This window comes from Macrobrachium rosenbergii, chromosome 18, assembly GCF_040412425.1.
Source record: "Macrobrachium rosenbergii isolate ZJJX-2024 chromosome 18, ASM4041242v1, whole genome shotgun sequence".
Classification (NCBI taxonomy): Eukaryota; Metazoa; Arthropoda; class Malacostraca; order Decapoda; family Palaemonidae; genus Macrobrachium; species Macrobrachium rosenbergii.
Genome location: NC_089758.1, coordinates 26,984,234 through 27,006,334, shown reverse-complemented (window position 1 = coordinate 27,006,334; position 22,101 = coordinate 26,984,234). Strand labels below are relative to the sequence as shown.

The 22,101-nt window shown below is 35.8% G+C and overlaps 1 protein-coding gene across 2 annotated transcripts in view; it reads left to right on the top strand.

The window, feature by feature from the left end:
* LOC136848221 (uncharacterized) overlaps positions 1-7,768 on the top strand; it is a 127,108-nt gene extending 119,340 nt beyond the window's left edge. For both annotated transcript variants that reach the window (XM_067120565.1, XM_067120566.1), the window contains one exon: positions 3,116-7,768. In XM_067120565.1, coding sequence (XP_066976666.1) covers positions 3,116-7,201 — 4,086 coding nt within the window. In that variant the 3' untranslated portion in view covers positions 7,202-7,768. The remainder of the gene's footprint in view (positions 1-3,115) is intronic.
* The last annotated feature ends 14,333 nt before the right edge of the window (positions 7,769-22,101 follow it).

The following is a 22,101-nucleotide window of genomic DNA, read 5'->3' as shown; positions in this document are numbered from 1 at the left end:
AGGCAGCTGTTAAGTGATGCAACTTTTCATTTTTTTTGTTTTTGCTTTTTTTTTTTTAACTTCAGTCTTACAATATGTAGGTTAATTGACCAGCCAGCAGCGATGTGATTACCGACTTCCAGCAGTGAACGAATTTGTATATTTTCGTTCCCAGTGTTAGTCTTTCTTGCTGTAGTCGGGACCATACCATCCGAGGCCAAGACCGATTCGAGTTCATGCTATTCGAGTTCGAAATCGAGTCCGTCGCCTGGCTGTTCGAGCTCGAGACAGAGTTCTTGAACACCATTCGAGACCAGGAAGAAGTCGTTGAAGGTACTCTACGTCGAGGCCGCCCAACGCGTGGTTATTCGTGTTCGAGACGGGGTCCGAAGCCATGCTGCTCGAGTTCGATAATAAGTTCTCGAACACCATTCCAGACCAAGAACAAGTTAGAGAAGATACTCTACTTCGAGAAGGGTTGTAGTCGATGTTATTCGTGTTCGAGACCGAGTTCTCAAACACCATTCGAGAACAAGTTAAAGAAGGTATTCCAATGCGAGATGAGTCCGAGGCCGTGTTATTCGTGTTCGAGACACTCTGAGACCATGCTGCTCGAGTTCGATAACGAGTTCTCGAACACCATTCGAGAACAAGAACAAGTCGAAGAAGGTACTCTAGTTCGAGACGAGACCGAGTCCGAGTCCGAGTCTATACTGCTCGAGTTCGAGGCCGGGTCACGGTTCAATACAGGGAAATTCTGTCTTGTTTATTTTTAAGCTCCGTTCTAGTTCCAATGTTACTTTGGCCCTTTTTGCATTAAAAGCTATTCAGGAAACATAGGGTATTAAGCCTGAGAATCAAATCTCGACAGATGAGGTCTCAGTGTGACCTTGGCCATTGTAATTAAGGTCAAGAAGTACGAGACAGTGTACTCAATGCTTAGAGTATTTCATCATGGTTTCTCTTTTACGAAAATGGCTGGCTGTTGAAGAAGACCACCACCAACTAACACTTCGCGAGATATTTGTGTTATTTGCATTTGAGGAAGTTGTCTGTGAGGAGGGAACTACAGTAATGCTATTTAATCAACTGAAAAAATTTCTGTTTCCAAATTTAAACGTGATAAATTTATAATTCATCTGTAGCCTTCCCTGAGGACTCTCTCCTAAAATGTATTTTTAGAAAGCCTTCTCCTTTTATGCTTATATCTGTATGTGATATATATATATATATATATATATATATATATATATATATATATATATATATATATATATATATATATATATATATATATATATATATATATATATATATATATCTTATACAGATATAAGCATAGAACATATATAGTAAATTATGTGGATATAGTTACTATTCTCATGAATAGGAACCACTATTGAAATTACGCCTTTGAACAGCTTTTATTCCAAAGTTTTGTCCCAAAGAACGAAATTTTATATTTCTAAAAGTATTTCGAATACCTTAATTTGATGCTTTTTGCAATCAGTATGTTGCCATGATCGCCTTCATCGAAAAGGGGCAAAAATTCTTCCACAAAAGACACTGAACGAATTTAAGTTAATCTTCTACTTTCACTCCCTAGAAAGTCGAGACAAACGACCAAGATGTGACTAATTGTCAATCAATCAATTTTTTTTTTTCGTTCAGTAAAGATGGGTCCTTTTCTCAGTTCCAATTATGTCTGGATTTCTCTAGAGAAACACTTTCACTTAATACCTTCATGACAGAAGTTTCCATCTTATAGATCTTCCATTGTTGTTCTGATGGGAATGAAAACCACAAAAAATCTCTGAAGTCAGTTTGAAATCAGTCAGCGCAATAAAACGTGTGAACTGAAAATTATCACCCTTTTCTTGAAGTTTGACAGTGGTGTTGTTTATTGGTCATGGGCGTGCTTTTACATTCGTTAAAGACTGACTGTCTCCATGGAATTAAAACACCATTATTACTCAAAATAATTTCTTTTATTAGTATCCTGGAAAAAGAATAGTTGCCATCCTCATCCCGGTACTCACAGAGGGAAAGTCCAAGCAAGTTCCCTAGATTGAGAAACTGCGAGTAAATACTCTTAAATATATACATACATATATACACATACATGTTTAGGGATGAGGTCAGAAATGACGCATTCTGAGGGAACGATTGAGACTAAACTACAGTTGTCTTGTTATCCAACAAACAAAGGTTAGGTAGTACTCAACAGAACGTTGACGAAAAATCAATTAATTGATTATAAGTAATTTGGTGATCAAAGGTCTTCATAAACGACTCTGTCATTCTTGGATCGTATATTTTTGTCTCTTACGCGATTTACTTCAGTAAAATAATAGTCTGTAGGGATTATATTATATTCAGTATCCATGAAGAAAAAGCACAAGGAACAAAAATTGATTCTTGAGAATTTGTAGTTCCGGATGCTTTGCGATTTTATTGCATTTACATCATCTTTCAAAAGTGGAAGAACATTAAAAATTAATTGGAAATTGGTTCCTGGGCACAATGTAAAGGTAGCTTTTGATTTGAATAGTCTTTCATTTGGCAGTCACTGAAACTTAGAGCTATAAACTCACCCTGAAAATCCTTGTATTTTCCTCTTATATTGCTTGCGCCTTGGTCTGAATTTGAATCACCAAAGGAATAAAAGTCACTGATAATAAATGAACGTATTTGAAATGGAGAAAATATACTAAATCTATGAAAATTACATTCTTATGGAAATGAATGATTTCCCTATTGAAATAAAGAACCGATTTCAACTGATATTTTCTTCAATATTTCGCCTTGTTAGTTTCTCAGTCAGTTATGAATTTTCTTCATTACCAGGGCAGCTTCCCAGTCGATATTATTAGGAGCTGTAATGCAATGTACTGCCAGGCATGTTAAACCGGTTTGCTGTTATTTTAAACATTTCAGTTTAACATGAAAGCTAGAGTGAGTCCACGTGACTTACGTTTTTTTTTTTATTTAACTGTCTTTGATAAAGTTTGGAAGGACTACATCTTTGCAGTGTAATGAGTTTTATTTAGTGGAATCTTAACCCTTGTTTGACATAAATTTATTTCTTTCCTTAATTACCCTATACGTGTGATACTCATGTAATGTTTTCTTGCAGATGATGTGCAGACGCGTGCTTATCCTACTACTGGCGACATCTGTATTGACAGACGATCATCTGTCGGAGGCAGAGGTAGTCGTGGAGAGACCCAGTGCATCTGCAGTCGAAACAACCTCAGGAGGAATTCAGGCAATAGGAGGTGAAGAGGATAGTTTTAGAAAGTCTCGCCAGATGGATGCTGAACTAATACAACGTCAGGGGCCTCTTGGTCGACCGGATATGGTTTCCATGACAGTCAATGCTTTTAACCCTATGCCATATTTTATGGGAGGGCTTAAAGGTGTGCGGGAAGTAGTGAGGCAGAGATTTTTCCCTTGGCGTGGCATGATGCTTGACAACTTTGCAAGGGCCTTCCCTCGTCAGAGATTCAGGGGTGGGCCGCGCCCCATTAGCATGTCTGGGCCAGGTTTTCATGGTGGCCCAGTTAGGCACAGTGTTGGTGGTGGTATTGAGCTTGGCGGTGGTGGTGGGGTTCACATTGGTGATGGGGGCTCCTTCAGGGGCTCAACTGGTCCCAGGTCTAGTAAGTTTCGAGATGAAGTTAGTCCGTTAACAACAGATGACCCTGATGGGGTTCATACACCTCTCAGGGGAAGTATAGAAAAAGGAGCTTCGGATTTTAATACCCCGAAGCCCAAGAGTATTATCAGTACATCAGTCAGACCTGAATCTTCAGGAGCTGGTAACCAGCTGCGTAGACCAAATGATATGCGGAATGATGTTTCTTCCTTGTCTAATTTGAAGACCTCAACCCCAAGTTATTCTTCTTCACCAGCTAAAGATCTTATTTCTGGGCATAATATAGTTTCCCCTCTTGGCCCTACTGAAAAGACTAAAGTTATCAGCATAGAAATTCCTAAAGAATTTGATGATTTATCTGTGTTAGAGGTTAGCATGAAATCAAATGGGGATGTATCTGTAGGTTCCAAAAACGTTACAAATCATGCAGCATTCCTTGAGCCTTTTTCGCCTGCAAATCCCCATTTTTCTGCCACTTTGAATGAACATAGATTTACTAGTCAAAGCAAGGCTGAGTCTAGACTTACTAATCCTCCAAATCTCCATATTGGTATTCCTACTAACCCTGATAGTAATAGAGAATCCATTACATGCCTAAATGCTTTGAGTAATGGCCAGGTTAAATCAATTCAGGATGTTTTATGCATGCAAAATACGGGAAATACTAATAAAATTCATGGAAGTAATATAAGGCATGAGTTTAATTCTATAGGTAATCAATATCAGTCACTACTACAGAATAATGGAATTGATAGCTCCTTCCAAAGGCAAAATCCAGTGCCACATTTCTCAGCAAATTATGGTCCAGATAAGCAAAATATAAATCACATTTATTTTGTGCCATTAAGTGTACCTGCACCTCAGCATAGTATCATTCCAAATGTTCACGGTGCATCTATGTCAAATACTCAGCATGTTAATTCATTTAGTCAAAGCAGTCGCAATGTTCCTAAAGATAGAGATCCTAATGTCTTTTACATTGATATTACCATTCCAGGGAGTGAGAATGCTGAGCCATTGATTAGGAGTAGATCAAAGAGAAGCCTCCAGTTTGACGGCTGGTATCCAATGGATGTAAGCAATCCTATGTCAGATGAGCCAACATTAGGGTACCAGCCACCACCTCTTGAAAGAGTCCACTTCAGTGATGATCCAGTTACTGATAAACCCATGTATCCAGTTAAACCCAAAAATCCCACTGTGTTTGTAGTGAGAGCTGAGCCTAGAGAACCAGAGCTACATTCAGTTTATGGAACTGAAAACATAGAATATTTCCATATTCATCCTCAGACGAATACCATAAGAGCCTTCCGAGCACCAGATCAGAGCATTGGAGCTATCCAGTTTGTATCTCCACCCCAGTTTGGGGAGTCAGAAGGAAACTCTAAGCATTCTAGTTCTCTTAAAAATTCTGAAGCCAAAAGTGTAACTGAAAAAGAAGTAGGGTCTGACGATCTTTTTGATGATATTCGGTTTATTGACTCTGCTTCTCAGTATGCCAGCGACTACGATCTTGACATGGATGGGTCTTTTTCAGAGTTCTCACCTGTTGTAGTAAGACCACATGACTTCCATCGCAGAGATCCACCTGGTTTCAGAAGGTATGAATTCCAGGAAACTCCAGCCCGACGTCGTGTTGATGTTATTGACTTACCGCCATCCAGACAAAGAGATACTTCAAGATCCAGCAGGCCAGCACTTTATGAATTATTGGGAAATGTTAAGTATGAATCACAGATTGAAGAAACTCCGTATTTGGGATCTGCAACAGATTCAGCTAGAACATCTGTTTTTCGAGAAGTACCTCCACCTAATTTCTTCCCAGGTCATACATCACGCAGGTATAGTAGCCAAAATGTTGACAAAGACATACAAAGATCTGGGCCTCGAAGACCTTCCTACAGAAATACTGGACTAGATGATTCTGTATCACACCCTTGGTACCTCATTGATACCAAATCAGAGAGAAGGAGAGAACCTTCAATTGCTTCTTACATTCACCCAGAAACTCGATTGGGAGATGAAAGGGTTCATTATAAACCCTTTGGACCTGTAGCGTATGTTTCAAAAGACTCTGAACGAACGAGGCAAAGGGACTCTATCTATAATCCACATCTTGATGACCACATGAATTCCTATAAGCCCAGTACAAGTCTGATAGCTAATAGCTTATCAGAGCTCCTCCAGATCTTCAAATACACTCAAGTAACTGATAAGCCAGGGAAAGGTTCAACAGGTGATGGCATTACTCTGGTGAGAGAATTCCGTTACACCCGTCCAACAGAAGAAACCCCAACAACGGTACCCTCATTTGAAGAAAACCCTTCAAGTGACAATGGATACACATCCACCCCACCAAGTGTCAGAAATAATATAACTAGAAATGTGACAGCTAATCCAGAAAAAGTATCTTACGATGCTGTTGCTGACACCAATTCATTAGATGGCTATCTTTTTTCTGACTCTGAGGCAAGCCCAGAGTATGCCCATCCAGAAGTCAAGCCAAATATTGTAATTATTGAAGGAAAAGACATCGCTACTTCTAAAGGTCTGATTAAAGATAACATAAGACCAACTATTGTTATACACCCCAATGCCACACGTGAAAATGTAAGAATTACTCCAGCTACTTCCAGGACGGAGAAACCAAGTTTTGATGGTCTGGAGATAATATACCCTGGTCCAGAACCGAAAACAACGACTTCCAGGTCATCACTATCGTCTTGGCCTTTGTATGTCATACATGAGGGTCACTCTAAAGTTAAACTCTTCGGAATTAATACAACAAAAGATAAAAACTCTCTGTCTAAAAACATTGAACTTTTGCACTTAACAGAAGAACCCACTACTTTTGCCACAGAAACTGAGCCACCTGAGACAACTACCACTATCCCCTTCACCAGCACCAATCTCGATATCACTTCCACACACATCCTAGTTGACCACAACAGCACCTATCTACCAATCACCACCCTTGAATCTACAAACACTTCTCCCACCTTAGATACAGACAACCAGGGTGTGCCCAGGGAGAATAATGACAATAACAGTGAGTATGAATACTACTACTATGACGAGGAGGAGCTGGTGCCTGAAGCGGCCTTTGGTGGAAGCTACACCTCAGAGGGATGGGAACATCCTAGTCTCAGACTCCCTGGGCCTCCTGTGTCTCCTGCTGCCAACATTCCACCGCCTGTGCCATCTCAGAGATCACTTGCAGGAGACATTGTTATCCCCCCATCCAGTGCTGCTTATACTCACGTTTTCCAAGAGCGGCTGCCTCGCCCAGAGGGCGTTGTGCCTCTCAGCCCGGACCAGATACCGCTGTTACCTGACGTATCTCTGACCAGAGACCAGCTCTCTGTTGGCAGACCAGTCTTCTTCACCAAGCGGCAGCAGCAGCCTGATGTCGCTGAAAAGGACGCTAGCATTTCGCAGCCGTTCGAGTACTTGTCCCACCTTCGAGAACTTGGGAGGGAAAAACGATCTTCCACAACACACGAGAAAGACGGGGTGCAACTAGAAGAGGGCCAAAGACCACCCGAATTCAACTCACAAGCGTGACTGTAGATATTTGATTTTATTATTTAAACCCGATTTCTGTGTCATTGTATATAAAACTATCTTGTCTAAGGCGGAAGAGAGGTAAATGAGGTTGCCCTTTTATGTGTGTGGTGCTCTGAAATATTATAACATAGAGACTTTTTTTTTTATTTAAACAAAATGTTCTAAAAAATGTCACTACCCGTGATCTTAAAGAGACAACGTTCGCTAAGGTTTTGCTCAACTTTGCTCAGTTCTACTGAATTATTTAATCTAAAATGGTCGCAAAGACAATAGTTAGAAATATCCACAGAGAAGCGTTTAAAGTAATCAAGGAAAGACAGTGCTATGAAGAAGTGCGTGATGCAAAATTACTAGTTAATGATAATGAAAACAATCAACTTGCACCTTAAGTAAAGTTGAAAGCAAAGTTATTTTCGCTGTGGATAAAAGGTCAACATTTAACAGCATGTATTTATAGCCGGAAAAATATTGGCATCATAAACATTCGAAATTTAAAATGTTCCATTAAGACTTGTGCAAATTATTTAGATTTTTGATGTGGGAAACAGGGTTTGTGGTATACAATATATATATATATATATATATATATATATATATATATATATATATATATATATATATATATATATATATATATATGTATATACATTATATATATATATATATATATATACACACACACACATATATATATATATATATATATATATATATATATATATATATATATATATATATGAAATTAACGTCCACATCATATTCATAAAAAGATTATGCAGACGCTTTTTCCATTCCATCCCCTTACGCCTTACGCAATATCTACTTTTATCCAATTTCCGCCGAACAGAACAAAAAAATTTAATTTAATAAAAACCAAGAACAAAATCCTAATAATAACCTTTTGACATGAAAGAAACACGGACTTTCACCCGACGACGACAACCTGTAAGAATGTAATCGATGAAGAAACCGTCTGAAATTGCCTGGCGAATGAAAAATAAGGTTCATTAACAGAGTGAAAACACCGAATTAAGTTCATTCATTACGAAATCCATCGCTACCTCAGCAGTGGAGAGTTGGAGAGGTATAAAGGTTCGAGTGTCTGAATTGTGGTGTTAAAGGCTTGTAATAGAAGTTATACCAGAGAAACAGAGAGAGAGAGAGAGAGAGAGAGAGACCGTTAAAAGAGAAAGCAATTCATTTTTGAATATGTAATAAAGCCTCTTCCTCCATACGTTCAATCACCGTTCATAGAGACGAAAAGATGGATATTATATCAGCCGGCAGAGTGGAAATCACAGTGTGGCTGGTGACTCATTATGGGTGAAAACACCGCAGGATTTGTTTAAGAGCGTCGACTGTCTGGCTTAGTAATTGTAATTCCTGTACGTCCTTATGAGTGAAAGTTTGGTTATAATTAGTGACAAGCGCTTGTCATTGTCGTGCTCCGAATGGTAAAATCGCAGCATCATTAGAACCGATGGTTGGATTTCCTTTGAGTTTGTTTTGGTTCGTCTGTGATTCATTAAATTTTACGAAGTTATGTGATTTTTAACTTTGAATTAATGTAATATAAACTCAAAATTTTCTCTTGGATTTAATTCATAGCACTGCAGTTTCCAAATCGTAAATTTGCAGCATTAGGACGAATGAGTTGGACTTTCTTTGAGTTTGGTTCTACTGCATTGGTTTTATAACTTTGAATTTGGTGAAAATATTTAGGTGGTCGATTTTATTCCATTTAATATAGTTTAGTCATCACATTTTACGAAATGTTATTTGATTTTTAACTTGGAATGAGGTGAAAATGTTCAGGTAGTCGATTTTTTTCCATTTAATAAAGTAAACTCAGTTTTTTTCTTGAATATAATTCATAGTATTGCAGTTTCAAAATTGTAAAATCGCAGCATCATTAGAAGCGAATGGCTTGGATTTCCTTTGAGTTAGGTTTTACTGCATTGTTCGTATGTGATTGTCACTAAATTTTACGAAATTAGGTGATTTTATAACTTTGAATTTGGTGAAAATGTTCAGGTAGTCGATTTTATTCCATTTAATATAGTTCGGTCATCACATTTACGAAGTTTTATGAGATTTTATAACTATGAATAAGGTAAAAATGTTCGGGTAATTGATGTGATCCCATTGAATATAGCAAACTCAACTTCTCTTGAATTTAATTCATGGCACTGTGGTTTCCAAATTACAGATATAAAAATATTTTTTCACTAGTATGAAAAATTTGCTGTGTTCTTTCTTTGCATTTCAGTAAAAAATAAAAGTAATTCAGGGCGCATCACACCCTGATGCCAACCTCACTTACTGAAAGAATAACCCACCCGCCCGAAAATTGTGGTCTTTTTCACCTTTTTAGCCTCTGCTCTAATTTCAATATATTTATATTAAATATATCTATATTGGGGTAAACTACCTGCAAGGCCAGGACCCCCCCTCCCCCTCCCTCCCTCCCCCTTCTAGCAGCCACGTTACAGAGACTTTGCTCTTAACTCAAATATTTTTGTATATTTGTAACTTAAGAACAAGCTGATGTCTTCGATTTTGCCTATGTATAATTTTTTTTTGATAGTTTTCCTTTTCCACCTTTCAAACGCTATGAGGTGAGCCTATAATAATCAATATGTAGGCAACGATTAAAAATGTCAGACTTACAGGACCAACCTGTATTTAACTGTATGAGAGACTTGAAATTATAATGACTATTTATAGCCCATACTTTCAAGTAATTTGCATACTTGTAATACCAACAATAATTGTGTCTGTCATACAACTAATAGCTTTATATTAATGCCAGAAAGTTGCAAACCATTCAGTATTTCAGTGGAAATAATCCTGTTAACAGCTAATTAAAATCACTGGGATGATAACTTATCACTGACATGACTTATTTACTTACATTTTTCCCCTGTGTTAATTATTACCTTCATTATTATTATTATTATTATCATCATTATTATTATTACTATTATTATTATTATCATCACAAAAATTCCACATTACTGGTATTACTACATCTAAATCATCATTTATTGCTTCTCTCTTCATTCATCACCAAACTGATCATTCACTGATGGAATGCATAATCATAATCATTTTACTCATCCATTTTCGTCTAACATCTCTTCATTGCCTGATCACTAATTTCTTTTCAGTGTTGTCAATGTTCATAAAATGTATTTGATTACTTTATATATAACTAATATAATTTACTTTATATATATATATATATATATATATATATATATATATATATATATATATATATATATAAAAGATTTACTTTAAGAAAACCCCTTGTATAATTTGTATATAGTAATGGATTTTTTTTTTTACTTTCTTGTTGTGAAAACTGTAATAGGTTTCTTTTACTCTCCTTCATGGATCTAATAATTATTTTATATTATTTCATATGTATAAAATGCTATTGTTATATTACGGTTAATGTTTACATATAGATATAACACCATCATTTCTTGGAATAAATTATAATTTCAGTTACTTTTTATTACCCTTCATGCTGGAACCTATTTTCAGTTCGAAAAAGTTTTTTTTTTTTTGGACAGAAATTCTTGTGGTTGTATGCACGTATGAATATTTATTGTCACTCATAGCCTATATGCATTTGCAGATGCTCGCATATGAATATGACGAATTTATAAAAAAAATATTTACTGTAATTAAACAGCTCCACCAAGAGTTATAACTTCTGCAAACTGCGGTTGTATGCACATATGAGTATCTATTGTCAAGTACACTTAACATGTATACACAGATACTCGCATATGAATAGTACGTACTGGTGTAAATAGCTCGGGTTGAATAAACAGCTTCACCAAGAGTTGTAACCTGTGCAAACTGCGATTGTAAGCACATATATTCATTGTCAAGTACACATATAAGCATATGTAGATACTCTCATAAGAATGGAACTTACTGGTGAATATAACTGCTGTTAATAAACAGCTACACCAAATTTTTGCTTGGATAGAAGTTTGTGTCGTTGTAAACAAATATTTTTTGTCAGATGCGCATATATGTAAGTGAGGATACTTGCAAAAGAATCGTAAGTTTTGGTGAAAACGGCTGAGAATAAATAGCTGCTCCAAGAGTTATAGCCTCTGCAAATTTTTGGTTGGATAGCAATTAGTGTCATATGCACGTATAAGCATTTATTGTCAAATGCACATATATGCATGTGCAGGTACTTGCAAAAGAATAGTAGGTACTGATAAAAATAACTGCTATGAACAAATAGCCGCACCAAATGCACATATAAATATTTATTGTCAAGTATACATTTATGCGTGAGCAGATATACTCGCAAAAGAATAGTACGCATAAATAGCTTCACCAAGAGTTATAACCTCTGCAAACTGCTTTTTCTTTATGAAAGAAGGACAAAATATATTAAACAGCTTCACCAAGATATAACTTCTGCAAACCGCTCTTTCTTTATTCAAAAAAGTGTAAAAAACTATAGTGCTATGTAGTCTGGCATGCCGCCGCCAGGGGGACGGTGATCTTCAGATATCCGGGAAAAGTAGAAGGTGAATTAGTGCTAAGTGTGTCCTGCGATTTTTTCGTTCGTTGCCTGCACAATGCTACGCTGTTCAGCCTATAATCACAGAAAATGGAACATAAAACCTCCAAGAAGAAAAAGAATACCATTTCATAGGTAAGCAAAGCATAATGAATTTTATATACCCTTAATTATGTGCTGGTCAGACAAATCGTCTTGTTAGCAGAAGCCGCTTTCTCTGCTGATGTCTCGTATTATCGGCATGTTATTTTGGCTCCTAGATTCGATGACGATTTCAATTTTGAATTCAGGGCATCATTAATCTTATATGTGCCACATGATTTAAAGAGGAAAATGTCTTGCTTGTCATTAAAAAGGCTTTGTGGTTTGCAGGCCTAGGCCTATAGGTCACTAGTGGTGTCGACAAGTCTCACTTTGTAAACATGTTTCGGTGATCCATAAGGACACTTGCTGTATTTTGTCACATTAAAAATAATTTACAATGGGTAGGCCTCCGGATACTGTCATTGTCACCATTTGTTCGGTTTTAGACATATATAAAGGCAGCTTTAGACGTGTTCGACAAAAAATGTAGTTTAACAAACGTGGCTTCTCATCGAAATTCCCAAGCGTCGTACTTGGTGAGAGTATTTCAGGACTACGTAAACAAACCACCGACATAGCTTCTATTATTCGATTCAAAGTAAAAGCAGTGTTATTTTTTATATGCGTAACCAGTGCTGGTTTAATTTATGTTTTCATCTAACGATATGTCGCATAGATCGGTAGCAGCAAGAAAATGAAGTTTGGTAGCCTAGGTTAGACCTATATACCCTCATATTACTCATTTAGTAAGATGCTATGCCACTTAAACCTTATTCTGAGTAAATAATGTCGGGTATATAAAACTAATATCTCTGTGGTAAATGTTATCGAATCATCATGCCAGTTAAAAAATAGCTTTTAAGAACATTAACAACAAGTAAAGAATCTTGGCCAAGCAAAACGCTAGGCCTATGCCTGATGATTCGGCAGGTAATTTTATTGTTTTGTCTTTATTTTACTTTAAGAACAGTTTCATTCCAGTTAAGCCAAAATGACTTTATTTTTGTAATCCTTATTTAAAAATGCTACAAATATATGAATATATTTTCCGGCAGTAGTAAGGACATATATGAGCCTCATATGTATTTATCGTGCATGTTTTAGTCCTTTTAATTGAACAAAGCATACAAGTTTAGCGTCGCCACTGAAGATGCAATATATTGGTTGACCTAAATTTTTGCCTTTTACGAACCACTCAAAAGACTGTTTTATGGAGCAATGAAAGCGGCGATTTCAGTTTAAAAGGCCTAGTCGTGAGTAGGTAAGCCTGTAGGATACTGTCTGTTCCATCACTTGTTCAGTTTTAGGCACGTAAAGGCAGCGTTAGACTTGTTTAAAATTTCAGTTCATCAAACATGGTTTCCCACGAAATTCCGGAGCGTTACACTCGAGTGTATTTCAGGACGTAGCCTATACAAACCTTAGCTAGGAAACAACTTCCATTTTTCGAGTCAAAGTAAATATAGTTGTATTTTTCGTATGTGTAACGAATCCTGACTTAATTTATGCTTTCATCAAACGATATGGCCCATAGATCGGTAAGAGCAAGAAAATGAAGTTTAGCAGCCTAGGCTAGGCCTATACCCTCAACCTATTCATTTAGTAAGATGCTGTGCCATTTAAACTTTATTCTGAGTGCAACGTAATGTCGAATATATAAAGATAGTTTCCTTATGGTAAATGTTATCGAAGAATCATGCCAAGGGAAAAGTCGCTTTTAAGAACGGTAACGACAAGGAAAAGGATCTCGACCAAGCAAAACGTTAGGCCTATGCCCGTGGATTCGGCAGGTATTTTTTTTTTATCTTGTCTTTATGTTAAGAACAATTTTGCTCCAGGTAAGTCGAAATGACCCTCTTTTACTATTCATTATTTAACAACGCTACAAATACATTTTCAGGTTGTAGTAAGGACACCTAAATGAGCCTCATATAGATATTTATGGTGCAGGTTTTAGTCTTTTTAACTAAAGAATGCGGATACACGTTTATCGTCGTTACTGAAAATGAAATATATTGATTAATCTAAATTCTTGCATTCTACGTAACACTAATATTCTGACCACTCAAAAGACTGTTAAACGGAATAAGCAAAAGTGGATTAATATGAAAGAAATCATATATATATATATATATATATATATATATATATATATATATATATATATATATATATATATATATATATTGGTGAAAGAAGCATGTTCGGAATGGTTCACTTAGATATTCATTCATCTAAAGCATTATGGAAGCTTTCTCGGGGAAATAAAAAAGAATTAAGCGATTATGAACACAACAAGAATGGTTAACAGGAATAAACAATGACTTGCTACGTTAAGTAGGCCAGTGGGTGTATAGGAATAAAGGAAAGAAACGATCACGGCATATAAGATGATGATGAAGTACAACTTTAAGAGAGTTTATCATTACAAGGTGTTCCGTTTTCTCTTAAGTGAATCGTTTTCTTTAATGGTTTGCTATGGGTAACAATGAAGGAACATGGGATCGCCCTTTAGACCCAATTCTTCATAGGTTCCTATGGTAATTCTTACGTATGTATGTATATTTGTATATATACATATGTATGTATGTATATATATACACTGTATATATATAAGGATTGAGCTGTTTTATCTATCAGATAAAGCCCCAGATAGGCTAGATAGCAAAATAAATTATACCGACTCGTTCATAGTTGTTGAAATATATTTTTATATATACATTGTATATATATATATATATATATATATATATATATATATATATATATATATATATATATATATATATATATATACATACATATATATATATGTGTGTGTGTGTGTGTGTGTGTGTGTGTACACTGAGCTGTTTTCTCTAATAGAGATAGCCTCAAATAGAGAGCCAAACAAAATACGACGACTCTTACACTCACATATATAAATATACAGCGTATAAAGTTTTTGTTTTTAATGGTGTAAGTGGCTTATTCTCCTCGAAGGAGTTTGGAGTAATAACCAAAGAACTACTTATATTTACGGCACAGTAAAAACTATAAAATCTAAAATCCTTCTTTGATGATCTTTTATTTGGCTATCTACCTAAAAATATGTCGTTTTGTGCATGTGTCCATTATCACAAAGGTTTAAATTCTTTATAAAATATTTTCAAACAGACTTGAAACCAGGAAATCCCCCCTAAAGGCTAATTTGCCGTTATTTTTCTTTGTCAAACAGTAGCCAGTTTTTTGTTTTTAGGCGTAATGAGATGTTCTTTTTCAAGACTATAGTGATCAGCAGAAAACTATTTACATTTTGTACATCGTTATAGCTATAAAATCTAATTTACTTCTTTATTGCCTTCTCATAAGATTATATGCCTTTGCTATTAATTATTATGGTCTACGAACAACGATTAACGATGCAAAACCAACATTTTTGTAAGAATTAGAGTTCTCCCAAATGGCTACCATGGAGGAAGATAACGTCTGCATAAGTAAAAAAGAAAAAATTACTAGTCGGTTATTTCGTTGGTTGAAAATTAAAGAGAACACTACATAGCCGTCATGATGCCAGAGCAGTCACCGTCAATGTGAATATCTGATGAAGCTTTGATCTGTTGTTTATACGAGAGTGACACCTTACAACTTTATTTGTAAACAGCAATGGGGGAAACATTTCAGGACACCCATTCATAACGCTGGTTGATGACGTCCTCGGAACTTATCAAAAAGATTCCCGGCATAGTGGGATGCTACACGAGCGTTTGTTGTTAATAGTTTCTTAGACTTCTACGTATGTTATTAACGGGGAAATGTCCTTGCAGTTTTCAATGTCATTTTGCGTTACTTGTAAAGAGGTATCGTGAAGCTGCTCCTGTCTACCATAGGTACTTTGTAAAAAGTATATCTTAGTTTAACCAGACCACTGAGCTGATTAACAGCTCTCCTAGGGCTGGCCCGAAGGATTAGACTTATTTTACTTTGTAAATCGTCCCAATTCACGTCAACAAAACCACCGTTATGTAATGGTGAATCTCGTTCAAAGACCGACATCATCTGAATCACTTTTCATATTCAAAAAGTTGAAGTGCTCAGATGCAGTAGTGACCGACCACCTTCAAGTTAACGATACTGGCCAGACCTCGCCTCAAGATTAGCAGCGTAAAATTTACATGCCGACACATAGCTCATCTTGAATTTAGATAGACAACACTTCATTACTTCTAAGATTGTTTTGGTTGTATGTTTTAATGCCGTGGGTGTTTGTTGTGTTTGTGTCCCACCGAACCCTTTGATGCCATCTCATTATCTGACTATTCGTAGAAAGAGTTGAGACTGATATTCTACGTTATAAACTTGATTACTTACGGGAGCATATTTATCATTTAACGTTTTTTTCGTCATATGGGGATTTTATATTCATTGTTATCCACCAAATAAAGGAATTATGTGTATTTTTGGCCAGCTTCTGACGGGAAAAGTAAACGATGATTTTTCCAATAGTTCACTTTTGCAGGGAGATTATGCTTTTATTGTCAGTTCATAAGAATGTGTCAAGAGAAAACCATCTTTTTCTTCGGGAAAGGTTTTTTCCAAAATACTGAATAATATATAATCAATTTCAATTCCTAAAATATGATTTACAATAAAAGAGAAGGGAAGGAATCTCAAGATTTATTAATTTTTTTTCTAACCACGCCAATTATTCCAGATACATTTCAACCACTGCACAGAATCACATACGAGAAAAGTGGTCTGTCACTTTCAGATGGAAGGATACACAATGGGTAGTTGTAGAGGTTTGGTGAAATACGGCATTGCTTCCCAGTGATGGCACTCGTATTTGCTGAAACAAAACTCGTGCAGTTTTGAGCCATTTTTGTAACTGCCTTTGCAATTAGAAACGACAGTAATGCGGTATTTCGATAAAAATCAGAGAATGATATATTCTATAAAATTCACGCAGTGAAATAATGCAGCTGACAACAAACAGCTATGTTACCTTTGCTGGCCTCTGATTCATAAGTAATCTCACTCGATAACTGTAGGTATGGGACCGACCACGGTAGCCTACGTCATGACCACGTGACCTCAGATCCATCAGGTCTTTATTCTGTCGGCGGTCTCTGTAATAATCTAAGCAGCCTGGAAAATAACCAATGAAACAATTTAGTTTATCCATAAATATTGCTGTGAAATATATTCGAAATAATTTTTATAAGAAATTAAATTTCCCACCTGTTAATAGCAAATTGTAGCCCGTCAGTAAATTTTAATAATATCTTGAAAGTCACCTATTTCATATTCTGTGTAGTATTTCACGTTATACCTCTATAATTGTATTTCCAAGTTTCAAATTCGCAATGCAATGGCGAAAGGACAAACATTAAACCAGAATCCAACGAATACCGCCATTCCTTTGACCCAATTGCAAGCATTTGAGCAGAGAGAATAGCTCTTTTATTTAACTTTCAGTTCCAACTGTTGAACTGACTTTTTTTACCTCTCTCTCTCTCTCTCTCTCTCTCTCTCTCTCTCTCTCTCTCTCTCTCTCTCTCTCTCTCTCTCAGAGTGGCCCTCGAATTTCCGAATTTTCGGAAATTCGTTTTACTTTGACCGAATACTTCCCATGTCATTTCATTTTCTGTCGTTAGCTGACTTCTCTCAACCCACTTTATGAAATTTAGGCAAGTGCATAAGCATTATCTTAATATTTATTTTTAGCTGCGTCTTTATTTTCTGTTTAATTTCGAGACACTTTTTGAACCTTTAGGCGAAATATACATTTCATTATTTATCTTTTTATATATTTCAAATTTTTACTTCCATTATATTTTAGTCAGGAAATTGATAGAATGGAACATAGCCTTTATACCTGGAATGTTCTTCTTTACTATATCTGATGACGTCATCAACCAGTCATGAATGGAGTATGGTAGAAGCTTTTTCTGTCTCGCTGTTTACGTAATGAAGAGCTTTCAGGTGTCACTTGAGTATAAATAACAGAATAAAGTTTGGACAAATATTCACTTGCATCGTTGTACTCACTGAAAGTATGGAATCACTGGAGATGTAAAGATATATGCTTTTAACCTCCATACGAAGTACTCTGTATTTCCCAAACAAGGAAGTAAGCGATTGTCTTTTTCGCTACTTATGCAGACCACCTTCTTCCATTGTAGCCATTTTGAGAACTCTAATTCTTAAAAAAATGCTGGTTTTGCTTCGTTAATTGCCTTCATATTTCACAATGTTTATTTGATAAGATGTTTAACAGGGAAAAAAAAGACATTTAAGAAGGATATTAGATTTTATAGCTTTAACTGGGTAAAAAATGTAAGTATATTTTTTTTGCCTATCGCTTTAGACTCCTTGGATAAGAACACTCTCATTACGCCATTAAAAACACAAATTGGCTACTCATGGGTGAAGAAAAATATCGAATAGGTAGCACTTACGGAACATTTATTGATTTCAAATTATTTTGAAAAAATGCTATGTAGTATTTAAGACTATGTGACAGTACGCATGTACACAAGGACGAGATATGTTTAGAGTTAATTGGTATGTGACATATGGTAAAAAGTACTAGTTAATGACGTCATCAACCGCCAATAATATGGTAGAATTATTCAAGCTTAAAAAGGAGCGACTGTGTGGGGTTTCTCAAGGTTTATGCGTTGCTGTTTGATGTTATTCCACCTTTCTTTCTTATGATTCCTTTTGTCAGCGTCTTTCATTTAAAAAATAATTATTATTGAACTTTCTATAAAGATGGGGTCCCCATATCCGCATATGTAAACTGAGAGTAATAGCTTCTAAATCATGAAGGAGAGAGGGATTTGTGCTTGGAAAGATTATTATTAATTGAAGAATACAAGATTGTCACTTTTCTCGATATATATCAGAAATACAATTAAAACCTTTAAGCTTTACGAGGAACACTGTCTGTAGCGTCAGCAGGAATGGAAATAGTGTCTAGTTTATCTCCCTCTGATGAATACAGTAGGGCAGTAGATCTCGTTAAGTACAGTATTTTAAACAATATACTAACATTTAGTCACAAGAAGTGGGGTTCCATTTTATCCTCATTATTAATATTTACCCATAAGTCAAAATGTTATGAACGAGTGAGGGATGTTTCCACTCACACACATGCACATACACATAATATATATATATATATATACATACATGAATATTAAGCCACAAATATCGTTTAATATTAAATGCAATATATCTTGGGAATAACTTACACCCAAGGGGAATTACAACTGATAAGTGCTTCGTCCCCTGCACTTATCAATTATGATTCCCCTTGAGTGTAAGTTATTTCCAATGTATAATGAACAGGATATTAAACGATATTTGTGGCTTAATCATTCGTGAACATGAAAACTGCCATGCGTGTATAATGAACAAAATAAGTATATAAAATGTGCATGGAATAGACAGCAAGAAATAAATTTTTTTAAAAACAGCCCACAATCAACGCTCGCATAACACCCTACCGTGCCTGGATTGTTTTTGTTTAATACATCTGATGACGTCATTAACCAGATTTATGAATGGGGTCTGGTAAAAGCGTTTCCTCTCTCGCTGTCTGCGTATTGAGGTAGTTGCCAGGTGTCTTTTCTCTAAAAATAGCAGATTTAAGTTTCGACAAATATTCACTTTGCAGGTGCCTGCTCTTGCATCATGGTGCATAATAAAGGTGTGGAATTACTGGGAATGTAATGATATAATGCCCCTGACCTCCATACGTATTATTCTCTTTAATTCCTAAATAAGAAATAACTGGCTAGCCTTTTCCTTTACTTGTGCAGACGCTACCTTCCTCCATTGTAGCCATTTGGGTGAGCTCTAATTCTTAAAAAACGTTGGTTTTGCATCGATAACTGTTGGTCATCTCTCACCATAACTATTTGGGAATGTATATAACACAATAAAAAAGGCAATAAAGAGGGAAGTTAGATTTTATAGCTTTAACTTGGTAAAAAATATAAATAGTTTTTCTTGATTATTACTCTAGATTCCTTGGATAAGAATACACTCTTTACAACATCAAAAACAAAAACTGGCTACTTTTTGTTGAAGGAAAATGTCGAATTATTAGCACTTGAAGCGCATATCTTGTTTTCAAATCTATTTGAAAGCAAGTTACAAGAATTTAAGACTTCGGGATAAGGCTCATTTACACAACGACGTGATAGATTTGAGTAAATGAGTGTTTACAATTAAAAGGCATGTGACATAAGGTAACAGTTTCAAGGCGTGTCCAGGTGACGTGTTAATGACTTCATCGGCAGCCAATGATAGGGCAGAAAATTTCCTGCCTGAATAGGAGATTTATGCTTTGCTGTTTGGCGTTATTCCAAAATTTTTGCAGAATTTTACCAAATTTGTTCGCTTTACTTTTTTGGATTTTTCATTTATAATGGAGCTTATGAATACCATTGTAAATATCCTGTTAATATGATTAAATCATTAAATATGAAAAAAAAGGAAAAAAACATTTTTATGTATAATTGAGTGATAAGGGGTTCACGTCATTTTTGCGTTAAGCATGCGCGCGTGTGTATGTTTGTTTATTGTTTATTGAGAGAACAATGGTAACTAACTTATTTAAGAACTTCTGTTTGTCGTTGAATTATCATCTTGTCATCAGACTTCCTCGTTTTCAATGTATATCAAACATTCTTTGCCTATCTCCTTAACCTTTATCCTTCGCATATGTTCCATTTTGCTTTTTTATTGCATTTGTTTAAACTTCGTTTCACTCAAAAACTGATTATTTTATTCTTCAGACAAGAAAGGCGAAATTGCTTAAGCATCTCTGTTGTGAAGGGTGAAGAGGAAAATATAATTTTCTGTAAACACGGGACACTCCCTGTCCTCAGAAATACGACGTGGACATTATTATCATTAGTATTATTCTCAAGTCTGAAAGTTACATTCCACTCAGACATGCTTCCATACACAGAAAACATAATATATGTCGCAACTGCGATAAAATAAAGAGATGAACAACTGTTATTTAAAAGTATTTCTTTATTTCACATACACAAACATAAAACCAACACAAAGACATAAAAGATAAATAGTGAGAATCTATGGGTAAATAGGAAGTGATGAGGTTAGAATCTGCAAGTCAGGTATGCAGTTCACTACATTTGCCAGATGAAAACAAATACATAACAACGGGTTGTGAGACTATTGCGAACAACAACCCCTCCCCCTCTCCCAGCTTCCCCGACTCTCATCCATTTTAATACCCCCCTTAACTTCTCGAGACTGTTTAGAAAGCTGGATATGTGTTTTCATACAGTGTTGATTCAGCGATGATTATGTTCTGTGGTAAATTCATCAGCATTATCTTGCAGTGTAGGACTACATGCTGGGAAGGTTCCTTCAATTCATTATTGAGCTGTGAAGTTTGGACCTGTCTGCTTATCTTTTCAGGGCTTTGTATTAATTCAATTGTCTCCCAACGAAAAATTGTTATTGTGTGTATAACATTACGTAGAAATCTGCCATTACCATGAAGGGTATTATGAATCAAATTTAATGAACTGATTCTTTGAACTTTGGCAAATCGACATTGCACGTTGCCTTCTTTCGTAGGGTTTTACTGGCACGGATTAATAATTTTTGATATATTTATTTTGAAGTTTAAAAATAGCTTTGGTCAAAATCAGTGGATTGCTTTCAATGAAATAATTGAAATAACTATACAGACTTGCACAAACTTGAAAAATGCGCAACTTCCTTACCACAACAAGGAAAGGGTTACCTCAGTAACATTAATATAGGACAAAAATGCCGAGGTAATATATATATATATATATATATATATATATATATATATATATATATATTTCAGTATAATCTTCGTAATTGTATCCTTTTTACAGTTTCCATATCATCAGCGCCTTTCTCATACAGTGAAAGCCTGGGTAAATCATTCAAAAGAGAGAGAGAGAGAGAGAGAGAGAGAGAGAGAGAGAGAGAGAGAGAGAGAGAGAGAGCCTTCCATTGGAGCCGTAATGAACTAATGCTGTGTCCCACAGCATATAGAATATACATAAAGCCTTCGCCTCGGCGAAATAATTCCACCCTTTGGACGAATCCATAAAAGTTGAAAGAGATTGAAATCTGGGGAAACCGATGAAATGCCGTTGAATCTTCCAAAGAGTAGAAGTGCCTCCTTCCCCCCACCCCCTGCCCCTGACCCCCCATCCCCTTTCCTTTTGCCCTCATCCCTCTCTCTCTC